This window comes from Pholcus phalangioides, unplaced genomic scaffold (assembly GCF_987345545.1).
Source record: "Pholcus phalangioides strain wild (caught in Gottingen) unplaced genomic scaffold, Ppha-v1.0 ptg000008l_1, whole genome shotgun sequence".
Lineage (NCBI taxonomy): Eukaryota > Metazoa > Arthropoda > Arachnida > Araneae > Pholcidae > Pholcus > Pholcus phalangioides.
Window position 1 is genome coordinate 33,527,698 of NW_028301601.1, and position 14,557 is coordinate 33,542,254.

The window sequence follows — 14,557 nt, forward strand, 5'->3', positions numbered from 1 at the left end:
AGAGATAGGGCGTAAGAAAAGAGGAGGATGGCTTGTACTGCTTAGATGGATAGAAGTGAGTAGGATTTCCCTTTAGCGAAAGCATGGGCAGTTCCATTTTCCCGTGAGGATATGTATAATTGATGCCTTTAAATGCCGTTCTCCTAGTGCTTTTCCTCGTTTTGATCAGAGGTAGTATGTTTTTCGGAAGTGGTTCGGAGTGCTCTTGTGGACCGGATAACAGAGTATTATCTGATATCGGAACATATTTCTTGAAAAAAAAACAAAATAACTTACAAGTAAATGTGTTTAGTCGGCAATTGAGTAATTTTTAGATGAAAACAATATTTCACAAACCGTTTCTACATGTTGTATTTGTAGCAGGTGGAGGCTTTATGGAATATAATTGTCATTTATGAAAGATGGAATGTAGAGAGTGTCCCATAAGTTTGTAAATAGTTAAAAAAACATCATATGAACTGCAGGAATTTGCGTATATTGATCCGATTAGCACTATTAGCGATTATTCTCATGAAAGAGGAATTCCTTTTGGCACAGAAAAATATAGTTCCATTTTATGTCGAAAGATGCACGAAAGCAATTAAGATTTTTCAAATTGAACCTTTATTCAATATCTTCTGTGTTCGAAATGTTCGTAAAGCTCCGGCTGATTCGTGGCTAAAGGGAAACAATTTCACCAAAATTGCTTTATACACCATTGACATCACCATGAAAATCTTATGTAAGTAACAGGAACATTCAGAAAAGTGCTGTTAATCCTACACCCTTCATTTTATAGGACTCTGAATAACATATTTACAGTAATTCTCTTTCGTGCAGCATCCTCTGTCCTCAATAACTGAACTTAATATTTTCTATGCAACAAAACAAAAATAAAAAAAACTTTTGTCTCGTGAGAATAACTTTTTTGCAAACCACATTCAAATGCATCAATTCTTCCAATTATTTATGAATTTTTAAGCTATTTACAAATTTATGTTATTTATGCGATTATGTAATTTATTTATACAAATACAATACAAATACAAATACAACGCCACAGCAGGCAAATTGCCCAACGAGGTGGCTGACTTAAGAACATCATGGATCCCCGAGCCCCTACCTACTACTGCTACACCACACATGCACCCCGCACCCTCCGCGGAACCCCCCAACGAATCGGTACCTGCGGGAATGTGCGTGTACGTGTAGTGAAACCTGACGTGAAGTTTTTTTGTAGCGCTTGTTATGTGTAGTGCTGCCATCTGCCACCAGTTTTTCTAACTATGAGTGAAGTGTTATGATTGAATGATTTATCGTTGTAGGACTGTTGCTCTCTGTGGCGAGACTTTTTAACGGGGAGATCGGCTCGTATTTGCGCCTTGAAGTTGCGTCTTATTTGTACACAAGAACGGACAAAAAATAGCAGTTTGAAGTAAAATTTGTTCAAGCATTGAGGCACAAGGATTTTATAATTAATTTGCATTTACTAAAAACCTAAAACTGCAAAAAATAAATTTAAAAAACAGAATTCCGAGCAGTGCAAACTGACCTCTGATAAAAAAAATGCAACTTCCGTTTCAAACAATTTCCAGCTATCCAGACGAAACATTAGCATAATATATTAGTATAATACCTCAGGTATGTGCTATTCGTACATGGACAATTTTTTCGGTGTATATACTTTGGTATTCAGTACACTCGGCTCATTGGAATCGCATAATGTTATCGTTTTGGCTTGTTATATTTTCGCGAAGTACAAAACGGGCCAATTATCATAATATTAGAAAATAATCATTTATTTTAGTGGGACTTTGGTTTTAACCTAACATTTTTTTTCGTCTTCTAAATATTTTATTGCGCATTTGGAAACTCTTGTTTAGCAAATTTTACGACGCACCCCGATATAATGAACGTGTATTTTGAAAATTTTATGATCGTACCCAGCTAAGGTTGAACCAGATCCATTTTTTAATTTAATTTGCCATTGCCAACTTGCAAAATCATTTCCGTACTCGGTTCACACTGCCCTACGGCAGCATTACCCACAATAATCCATGTACACATGAAGCTATTTTGAAATGTCCTACGATTTGTAAAGTATAGTAAAGACAAATGTAATGTATAAAAATCTTCCAAAATAGTTATCAATAAGTTATCAGAAACTCTCTAGTCCCGATGTGATCACATTAAGAGTGCTATGAGGAATCAATGAATTTTTCGAATGCGTTGGTAAATATGCCCCATATCCCCAGGAATGGTCAGTTTTAGCGGATAAACCCGTTCAATAAAACTCGTCAGAGGTTTTCTTCCCGTGAAAAGAATATAATAAGGAATATTTCATAAATTTTCCATGATATGCATAGACACGTGGCTTGGATTTTTACAATGAAAATACACGAGATTCAGTTTGATTAGCTGTCCAGTTACGACATTCTTCTTCTAGTCTAGACAACTTGATATTCTCAATTTTGTCTCGTAAGCTAATTAGGGGACTTAAATCATGCGACAGAAATATTACACATATTTCTCCATTACAAACGCTCACAGATGCGTTCAGCCAGCAGCACAAGTAAAAGATGCCTTTCAGATATCACCCCTTAAAAATTTTTATGAACAGGAATATCGATATACGATACCGATCCTTGTTCATGCTAATTTCGTCGATGGTTTTGAATACGGACTACTGTCAACAACGAAATTGGAGAGCGCATTTACATATCACTTCAATGAAAGCTTGCTACTATTTTTGATATTATTATTAGTGGAAAAATTCGGAAACTTGTTTCCAAGAAGAATATTAGTGTTGTATAGATAGATTATGATTTTTTTTTAAATTTGTGGTGAATGGGGTTTCTTATTGAGGAAATAGAAAGGAAACTTATATCCTAGGCATCATATAAATGCGGTACCTGAGATATTAAAATTTTTATTTTCATCCCGATCGAGCACAAACCATCTTTCTCTCTCTCTCATTTCATCATCAAATAAACTAATAGTTTAATAGCGACGTTCGAAATTAAAATTCACAGCGTCTATTGCGGTCACAATCAACGTGAGGCTCACGGCCCACCATTAATCCCACCATTTTATATAAGTTCAAATTTATACTTTTGAAACAATTTCTTGATGATTATATATCGAAAAATCTCTAGTTCTGCGGAACCAATTTTAAGAGGCTAAAGCACTCCTTTTTTTGGCCAATAAATCTGTTTCTTTCCACCTTTACTACTCGGATTTTGGCCCTTCGTGGAGCCAAGAGCCTTCCCTGAAAAATATTGTGTGTAATGTAAACAATGAAATAATTGTTTTCTTATTCCAACTTATGAACACTATGAAGTCTCTACAATCACCCCTGATTAAGAACTACTGATTTTTTTCTAAGTAAATGGCCCTTTGGCCCTTTTGGCTCCCTCGTTGTGAATAGGAACTTATTTTTTCAATAACAGGAGACAGAACATGAATGGAGGGGGCAACACCACCGGATAGCGAAATTTTGGAGGATGCAAAACAAAAATTAGTCATTTTGAGTACCAAAAAAATTCAAATTTTTCTACTGATTCCAAAAATCTCACGTCGGGGGGGGGGGATGTGGTATTCCTCCTCGTCAAAAGTTCTAGTTGCTGCCCTGTCGTGGGGGGGAAGGCATCAGAACTCTTTGTTGGAAATAGCTTAAAAAAGGATTGGGAACCACTTTTCATTACCGTTGGTTGACACATGTGCTCAATTTTCAAAACCATTTTAATATAGTACATATACTTCTGGTTTCAAAAGTAGATTACAGCTCTAAAATTCACTCTCAATGTTATATACCCATAATTTAACATATTAGACATACACACTTCCAGCACAACTCATTCGGTAGTAAATTGCCCCTCTGGTGGTAGACCGGATTTGTGCTCGATTATGAAGAAAGAGAAAGGAAGTATATTTATAGGAAGTTATATATAATACAATCCAAAAAATGCATTTCAGTTTTTTCTGCTCACTGTAGTGCAAATGCCCAGGCGGTGCTCATTCAAAGAAATGCGGTAAATAGTAAGAAATAACAATAAAAGCTAAGAGGTCAATTTAAATTGTACGCTTTGTTATTTAAAAAATTAGCTTTGAGCTCGCGGTCCACATTAGAGGAATCCGAGGGTCACATTCGGAGCACGAACTATGGGTTGCTCATATACGACAGAAATCAAATGTTATTTGAAGACGAAGAGAAATTACATTGATACTGGGCAGGAGTGCAACTGGATATTTCGTATCTCTGCGCCATTATGTAGGTCTTCATGTTACGTAGCCCGAAAAAAGTATCCAGTGAAATTTCGAAAATTAATTTCAACAATGGTACGATCAAAAATATCAAAATGTGCTAATGAAAACAGCACAGATACCGATTGGAATTTAAGAAATTTCTTGCAGCGTCCCTTTTCTCCTATATTGGTGGAATGAGAAAAAAAAATCGTAGAATAAGTATTTCTCACCGCATAGCAAGAAGCATATATAGTATTTCAATCGCGCAAATTCAAGAAATAAAATAAAATAAATAAACGTGGATTTTTCTTCCCAACCAAGGAATAATAATATTTTCTGCAACGTAAGGGTTTTCGATTGCATAGAAAATGGTTTCGAAATCGGAGAATCGTATAGGAAGAAAATATATAAATAATAAGGAAAAAAAAAAACTTTGCTTACATTTCACTTTTAAACCTTTAGCACTTATCTAGTATTTATTTTTAAACTCAATATCTTTGGCTTGGATTTTCTCTCATACCATCACCACCACCACCACCGCTGATACTCGCACATACGGCTTTTAAAAGGCTATTCGCCGTCCACCTGACGATGTTAAAGGAAATGCCAGGGAATTTAAAAGTAACAAAAAAAAAAAGGTGTGGAAATGTTTCACCACGTTCTCTCTTCAGCATAACTCTGCTCTCTCTACCTATTGGTTCTTAGTCCTATGTGCTGTCCCCCTAACGTGTTCTTACTGAATATTTCTTTTCGTCTCTACTTCTACTTATCAGAGATACGGAAATCTTCCTTTTCCAAAGACCTTGCTGATACCGTTGACTTCTTTGAGAGAAAAAAAAAAAAAAAACTAGAAGTAAGAAAAAAAAAAAGGACCAGTCCAAATCTCTAAACCACTCGGTGATGGGATTGGTTTTCTGTCAAGAGCTCACCGGAGCATTGAATTCTCGTTTGAGGCTGTGAAGGTACCTGTAAAAACCGATCGAACCACCAACGGTTGGTGGGTGTTCGATCGAGTTATTTGGTGCTCTCTTGGATGGAAAAAAAAAAAAACGAAAAACAGGAAAATGTCTCTCTCTCTCTTTTCTCTTTACTTGTGATTTTTATGTATCTATACCGGAGACTGGAAAATCATATATGAATCCGACGTAACGTCTAGAAGAAGTATTATAGATTATGGGGGTGATGAAGTCTTGACATGCGATGTCTGATATTTGGTTCCGTTTCAGTGATTATAAGAGAGGAGTAACGATACCGGCTGTATACAATGTTGGAAAGGGATTTGATTAAAAAAGGAGTAGTTCAAGTCTCTTCAAGAAATTAGAGTGCTGAAAAACTCCATTAAATTCCATCCGACGCATGGAGTACCATAAGCGAGTTAAATGACCGAATTGAATTTCATTCCGGCCAACAGTTAGCTTGATACTTTTTTTTAATTTAAAAATTTATGAAGTTCGTATACCCTATGCCCATAAATTTCCAGCGTGAATTCATTTGCATCGCATTTCTGAATTACCCCGTCTATTTGTCAATGTTCTTCTAAAGCCATGCAATAACGTGAATTTACGTCATTCTACGTGATATCTGATGATTCTAAAATTTACTTTATGTATTTTTAAGTATGTTAAGTGGTCTTCAATTATCATAATCTAGGATTGGTGTATCATACGCCGATGCCAATTCCGCTACATTCAAAGAAATATAAACGCATTATCTATGGTTGGCCCGATTAAACGATTAACCGGGTCGGTTAAGCTAGAGGGCTAAAAGGTTTTGCTGAGATGGTCCTTATTAGCCCAATAACAGAGGATTCTAAATCCCTCACACAATGAATTAAATTTGTTTGAATGCTATACAGGATGATTAATTCCTCTTGCCGCATTTTACTTGCGGACCATGCATACTTCGAATGAGAAAAATTAACAAAGTAACGCGTACGACTGAGATACGTTATCCATGTTGCAAGTAGTTGCAAGGTTAATAAAATAAAAGGGAAAAAACATTTTTGTTCGGAGTTCAGAAAACAAATTAGAAAGTTTTGTTTATGCTGTTGTTGTGTCTGTCCGGTGGCCAACAAAAAACGTTTAATGTTTCTAAATGCAATATTCGCTGAGAAATACGAATATAAAGATCAGAGGAAAATTGCGAAAGAACAACATAAATCAAGGAAAGAATCCATTATTAAAAATTAACGTATAAAAACCTATTTTTTACTTCAATAACTACACAACTCTTTGTGACATGAATTTCGTATCCGAGTTCTACACGTTGTTTGGATAATATTTCTAGTTGGAAGTGTACATCTACGATAAAAAATTCACCAGTAATATGCTGAAAGGAGGAATTAAGGAATAGCCATCTATATGAATTCATGCCATACAATTTTACTTATATCAGGTACGAATTGTAGCAAACTCCTGGAAGATTACACAAGAGCTGTTATCGTAGAAATTAACTATAGATAGAAATGCACTCGAAATGTAACTCTTTTCAAAAAATTCTGAAATCCATTGGTAAAAAATTGAATTTAAAATCGAGTGAAAACATTCCCCTCTAAAAAAATAGTGGCTCTCAAAAGTAAAGAAAATTTTGCAGTCTAATTGGAAATATATTTGAAGGAATAGATGTATCATTGACAATTTTTTTTTACATGCCAATATATCTCAAATAATGTCGTAGTCGCTAACAAAACCGTTCATACAACGGACTTAAAAATATCGATTGCGTTTAAAGAGTTGCGCTCGAATGAACCGAGCTGAGAGTTGAGTTGCGTTCCTGTGAAAAGGAGTTTTTGAAAGGAAATGAAAAATCGGTCAATGTAATGCCATAGGATTCTTTGAATGCGAGAGGAAATGGATATACACATTTTGCTTCCATCTGCTGATGAAATGTATTACGTTAAAGTTCAACTCGAAGAATAAAAAGCATAATCGTAGGATCCTTTCCTCGCTGTTGATGCGTGTGTTTTATATTCTCTTCTTTTGTGAATGAGTCTGGAACGGTGCGACTTCGTATTACCTGGAGTAGTAAGAATAGGAAATAAAAAGTAGTAGGTGGAATAAAATGCTTTACGATTTTTTTTTCGCAAATACAGCTGGGATTCGATCCGAAAGATAAATAAATCAGCTAAGGAATCCCTTTGTCGACATTCTGCATACTGTTGAACTTTAAAGAGATGTGTTTGTATTCAATGACATTCCTAATAGACCGGGTGTTTGATGGTCACAAGATCCATAAAAAGTCAGAAGAAATCAGTCAATTGCAATGTACGTTGTTACAGTCAAACTCGGTTATAACGCACTTCGGCTTTGAAGTCAATAATTTGATGTACGGACTGATTACCATAGAGAGTTATTTAAATGAGCTTCGCTTATAACGTCGATGAAAGGGAACAACCTGGGATATAACAACAAATTTTTCGTCCCTTTTGTTCTTATTTTTATAACGTTTACACATTAAATTCCTAAGGTTAATGCTTATCACATCCAGGGAATATTCGTCTATGGTTCTATTTACATTTAACGTTAAAAAAAGGAAAAATAAAAGATGTATTATATATATGTTTGACGATCCGACTTGCTCATTGACATGATATTGTTATGCAAAATATTTCCGTATTTTTCCCTTCCTGACTTTTTCTTGTAAAAATGCCCTGTTTTTAACGAATCCTGCTTTAATTCCTTATCTTTTCTGGAATCAGAAATGGAGGTAATTTTGTATAATTTAAAAAAAAATTGATAATTTAAAAATAAATGATTATAAATATTCTTCGCATTTTTTGCGCAATTCATTTATTTTTCTGTGAAATGCATTTCAACAGACTTGCTGTATCATTATGTTTTTCTTCAAGGGTTATTAATAGGCAATACCCGGCAATTTCACTGATATTTTGCAATATGTTTGGCAGGAATCAGCAATGTCCTTTATTAATAAACTTTATTTAATTAACATGATCATCGTAATCATAAAATAATAAAAGCTTCATACACAGCATTAGATTGTCTCTGTTTATTTTATTCTTCAAAACGGTGTTATAAACTTCAATCTAAGTAATAACGACAACATTTCGTTCAATCAACTATGTGCTATAACCGAGTTTGATTATAATTCCTTTTACTTCATATTTCATACTAAAGCATTTATCATGTGCATTTATTAAATTGATCCTGTGCTTCATGAAAGTATTCAATTACACACAAATTGTGTTACCCCCACATTTCGAGTATGGGTTAGGCCCACTTCTGTGATTTATGTCCTTATGCAAGTATATGTATTCTTTGTTTTTCAAATTAATATTTCGAGTTATGTTCTTACATTTTCGATCAATTAAATTCAGGCTCAGTTCGGGTACGAGCCGTAGATTTTTCGGGAAAACATCATGGGGGAGGGGGGGGATGAAATTTTAAAATAACAAGTGTTTGGTATTAATATGTAATGTGCGGGGGAGAGAGATATACAGACCGAAAAGAGAGAAAAATTAGAGAAAGCGGCGCAAAACACATGTAAACAACCGTACTGATCTTGCACAGATAAGGCAAGACGTGTATGATACCATCTCATTCGGATTTGGTCGGTTATCTGCTGCTGTCGTCGGTAAAAATCGTTTCTAGCGGACGACAATCTACTTTACTCTGTACATATCTCTGTTACAACGGGATCAGTCTTGCTAATACAGACAACTGCAGGCGATTTGTTTATCGCTTCCAGTCGCCTCTAGTGGACGTTCGACCTAAGTCAGCTTATAGTTTCAGGAAAGCCCTAGCTGAGCCATTTCTGTTGCTGTCCGTGTGTCATCCTATAAAACATGGATTTTTTAATGTCAGCTGTTTTGGATCGCCGGTACACGGTAAAATATGCAGAATAATAAAAATACGATATTTAATCGTGTTCCACTTACCGTGTTTTAACGTGTAAGGCATTGGGTCTCAAAAATAGTAGGGGTTTCTTATACATACATATGTAGAAAATAGATATTGCTTTTCAACTTGAAAAAAATGGGGTTCTTTACATACGTTGAAATACAGTATATTGTTCTTCCTTTTGAAGATCATGGTTGAGGAGTCCAAGATTAGCGTAATTATGGGAATGAAATGAGTAACCCCGTGAATGAATTGGTCGTGAACAAATATATAGTAATATGGAAAATCTCAATGAAATAATTGTGATTGAGTATATTCTATAAATATTTCCTCTTTCTTTTACTCAGGAGAAAAAGAAAGCAAGATCATCGGCCTCGTGGGAGACGCGGCCGATTTGCCTTGTGACGTGGACGTTTCGACATGCGGCAAAGTGTACTTCATCACGTGGACCAAAAATGTTTCGAACGAATGGAAACGCCTGTACCTTTACAGCGACGCTGTGGAGAAGCCACTACAGGAGCTTGCGAACCCCGACAGGGCAGATTTCTTCTTGCAGGAATCGACGGCCTTCTTGAGGATATCGCCCTTGCGAATCGAAGACGACGGTGTGTACAAATGTGATGTGACGTACGTCCAAGGCAAATGCCCCTCATTATCATTCGCTACGCTCACCATGCATGGTAGGTGTAAATCTTTGATCTTCAACTTCTCAGTAACTTATTGATACGAAGGGTTTCCCATGAATTCGCAAGTAGTTTAAAATGACTAAAAATTTCAGGAACTAGTACACTTGCATGCGGTTTGCACAAAAGTTATTTTCACGAGGGTTGTTATTACTAATAATATTATTATTAAACAAAATAATGTAGAAATAGTTGGAAATTGTGTCACTAGACGATGCTGTACGAAAGGAAATCACTAGAAATATGCGTCAGATTCCTATAAAATGCAAGGTGTACGATAAACAGCTCTCATTCCCCAATTTTTTTTGTTATTGGCGCTTACATAATGTTTTCATTCTGATGTTGATATTCGTCTATAAAGCACTACTGGAGTAGTTTAACCTAAGCCTTGAATTGCTGCCTGAAGCTATACGAACGTTTGAACATAGAAGAGATTGGGGAGTTTCTGGTCCAATCGCAATTGCCGGTTTCCATGCAGTGCCCGCTATCGAAAACAAATGAACTTTTTTCTGTGACAAATAGAAATCCCTCTTCATGAAAATAACTTTCTCGTAAACCGCATTCAAATGTACCAATATTTTATGAATTGTTTAACTATTTATGAACGTACGGGTCACCCTGTACATAACATTAATATCATATTTGTGCATTAAAACATCTAAATCTATTTCCAAAAGAAATTTTGACAATATCCAACATTTAAAAAAAATATTATTTTCTCTTCGAAACTTATTAAAAAATTGTTTTTTTTTTGACATATTTCAAACACAGAAATTTAAAATTTAGTAAGCAATAAAATAATAATAATATGTAAAATACATTTAGTTTATCCGCCTAATGGACCAGATCCATGCGAAGGGAACTTGCATGAATGCTTAAAATATTACAAACCAAAACATCTATATACCAATATTTTCAAAAATTCCTTTAAAAAAATAAATGGATTCCTCCTATACGATTTTCCCACAATTTTCGGATTAGACTTCCCATCGATTTAGCTAATGGATGGCACACGGTGCTTGATAATTACCACTCATCATGTGATTTTAACACTTCAAGTTCAAAGATCAATGGCTGTTAAATCACCGCGAGCTGTTACATATTACGTGACTTTGAGTTACTGAAGTGAAAGTGTACTTTCGTCGTCTATTTTTTTCCGTAAATTACCGAAATGAATGGTCTTTAAAGCAAAAAAAGAAAAAGAATGTATCTATGCGTTACATGTATGATTATACATAGTGTCCCATAATCGACTGACGGTTTTCAAAATGAGAACATCGAGAAAACGGTGACAGATATAAAAGTTATTCTTGCGGAATATGAATGTGCGAAGTGAGGAATTTCAGATAAGTCATTCATGTTGCAAATGGATAGAAAATTTTTGATATGGGCACTCTTTGCCCAGAAACGCAATTAAAAAGTCATTGCCCTGTTTCTCCAGACGCCAAAAAAAAAAAAAAAAAAAAAAAAAAAAAAAAAAAAAAAATTGCCATTTCTAAATGCAATATTTGATGAGATTTCTGTCTTGAGATATGTTTGCGAATATTGCACTTATAAATGTGGAGCAACAAGTTTCTAATTGGGTCCTTGTGTACAGGGTGTCCATAAAAAAAGTTATTTTTTGTAATAACCATTGCAACATGAATGGCGTAGCTAACATTCCTGATATTTCGCACATATATATTCCGCAAGACTGGCTCAATAACTGTCACCGTTTTCTTGCTATCCCATTTTGAAAACCGTCAGTCGACTATGGGCGAATTAATGAGAGCCGATCTCCCCGTTAAAAAGTATCGCCGCAGAAAGTAAAAATACAACGATACAATTATTCGGTCATTACACTACACTCATAGTTAGAAAACTTGATGGGAGGTGGTAGTACACATAACAAGCATTGCACAGAAACAAACTTCACCCTAGGTTGACTATACGTATACATAGATTCCAACAAGTACCAATTCATTGGAAGTTCCGCAGAGGAATATGGACGAGGTGTATGTGTGTTTTAGTAGTATTAGTAGTCAATTATGGGACACTATGTATGACAGATGTTTCGGGAATAATTCATAGACTATCAAAATGATTTTAGGAATTCACGGAATTTTTTGGTGAGGAAATAGAACGGTTTCTTACAAATAAACAATATGAATAAGATAATTTTTTTCTTAAATATTTTATATCTTAACTCATATTGCAAGAATATTGCCAAATCTGAAATAAAAGCACTTCACCAAGAATATTTCCTCTACCGATGCCAATACATCACAATGAAAACCTTATTTAAACGTCATGTATCAGGAAAATTCAGAGATGAGCTGTTAATTATATTTATAGGACTTTTTTTTCCTCTTTTTTAGGACTCTGATTCCCATATTTCATATAGAAAAATTAAATTCTGTCAGTTCTGTCTGTTCCCATATTTCTAATGATTTGCTTTGTGCAGTGCTCTCTATCGACAAAAAATGTACTAAATTTGTTTCTGTACCACAATAAATCCCTTTTCGTGAGAATAACCTTTCTCAGAAACCGCGCATTCAGAGATATACATTCTTTTAATTTTTATAAATTTTTAAACTATTAACCAATTTTTATGGACATTTTTGTGTTCATTGTATAAGTTATCTTTCTTATTAATGTAAATAGATGTAATCAACTTATATAAGACTACGAGATTGTAAACTCACGTGTTCGAGAGGTTAGCATCATATTTGCTCAAAGCCTCGTAATCCCCATTCACGAACATTAAAATAATAGAAAAGTGAAGGCATGCTTCTCTCCACACGGCCGGAGTTTATAATTAAGTGTTATGCCGTGTTCCAGGCTTCTTTGAAGCAGACATTTCGTCCACTACTGCAGTGGACATCTTCATTTGCAGTTTTCGACAAGAGAGGAGACGAAACGAATTCCTTGGATCACCGTTAACTTTCGGGACACGGAAGGATAAACCTCATCGTTGTGACGTCGAGCAAGTGACTTGGCGCCGTCAGAAGTTGCCAGGTGAAGCCAGGTTTTCCTTGGAGCAGGTTTATACAGAGCGTGCAGCGTGAAAACCCTGGTTGGTCAAAAGAGAACCTGAATTTCATGTTTTTAACCAGTCAACATTTTCACGCTGCATACGGCGCAGAAATTCTACTCCTAGGAAAACTCGGCTTAAACCACCCAGTCGAATACTCCACTGAAGATGTCCGTCGCGGTAATGCCAAAACGTCTGTTTCAAAGAAGCCTGAAACATGACGTAGCAGTCCGAAAGGAATGGACTTTATTATATGAAAATACTCTTGAAGTTTGTTGAAACCACAAGAAAAAAAAAAATTAATTCTGTGATCAGCCGTATTTTTTTGCAAAACAAAACTAAAAATTACTTGTGCTTCGAAGGACCAATTTGAAATAGCAAAACAAATGAATATTCCAGGAATCTGTGCTGTTTGAAAAAAAAACAAAAACGAACCACTATAATCGTTCACTTTTCAATGGCGATTTGCATCAGTCAAATGGGACATGTTGCTGTGTGGTCGCGTGGGCATCGTGCTGGACTGATAGTGAGAACCAGGTTCGAATCCCATTGACGTACAGTGGTGGTCGGCTGAAGTTGGTTTTCTGCGGTTTTCCAACTTTGAGGTGCGAATACGAGTAGGTCTGTCATTTGAAAAAGTCTCTCCCCCACAGAGATCAGACAGACCTACTACAGCACGGTACTTACATGACATGAAAGTTCAAACACATTTACCATCTTTACTTCAAATATGAATCTAAAATGGCAACACAAAAAGTAGAACAGACGTGATCACAGAGAAAGCTTGCTACCGCAGAGAGTCCCATGTCGAAGAATTAGCGCACCAACCTCTCGATGAGTATAAAAAAAAAAATCTGAGCTAGGAATCGGCATTAAATTGCTGGTCCCCGTCTAATTTACCCTCGTGTGAATAAAATGACCGTGGTGGGGCAAAGATGATCAATAAGCAAGATAGAATACGAAACAAGCACAACTCTAAGTAACAACATAAATATATTGAGGGGGACCATGTTCCAACACGTTCCGACATGCACCGATTCGTTAGAAATTTTTCAGAGAAATGTGTATAAGGTGCGTGTACGGTTAAGTAGTAGTCGTAGTCAAATGGGAGAGAGAGAGAAGCCCACACACATACAAAATTCATAATAATTTGCGTATTTACAAAAAAATTACCTCCCCTTAGACCATAGTTTCCCAAACCTTTTCGTTCCATCTCGCCCCCTTCTTCAGAAATTTTTCTCTATCATCACCCCCCCCCCCCCCCTTAACTCAAAGAAACCCATTGAATCCAATGGTATAAACGTAGTGTCCATCGCCTACCATGGGGCGATATTGTCCACTTTGGGAAACACTGCCTTAGACCATTAAATCGATCTATTTTCCACAAAGTACAATATTTTAATACAACTGATTAAAATATCGACATTTAATTGTATAATTTAAATGTAATAAAATTATCATTAATTCCATCACTAATACAACAAATTAGCCAAAACTTGCTTAAAAATGTTTTCTCAGATAATTCCGAGTTCCGATACATACGAAGCCGTTCTTTTTCCTGTGCTACCGCAGTATGTTTAACTTGGAATAAAATTTGAAAACACTGAAAAAAGGCTTACATACACTGAGAAGGCAGCGGAGGATTATACAGCACCCGTGATATGAATTGAAACTACACGTACGCATGTGCAGCACACATCAAGAACACTCAAGGACTTTAATTCAGATTTCGCAAATAGAAATACAACTATTCGGAAAAATGTTCCATCTGCATTTCCAAT

The 14,557-nt window shown here is 35.6% G+C and overlaps 1 protein-coding gene across 2 annotated transcripts in view; it reads left to right on the forward strand.

Moving 5' to 3' along the window:
- The window catches only part of LOC149084197 (hemicentin-1-like), a 425,960-nt gene that overhangs the window by 262,074 nt on the left and 149,329 nt on the right, over window positions 1-14,557 (forward strand). For both annotated transcript variants that reach the window (XM_089234537.1, XM_089234538.1), the window contains exon 2: window positions 9,428-9,760. In XM_089234537.1, coding sequence (XP_089090663.1) covers window positions 9,428-9,760 — 333 coding nt within the window. The remainder of the gene's footprint in view (window positions 1-9,427; window positions 9,761-14,557) is intronic.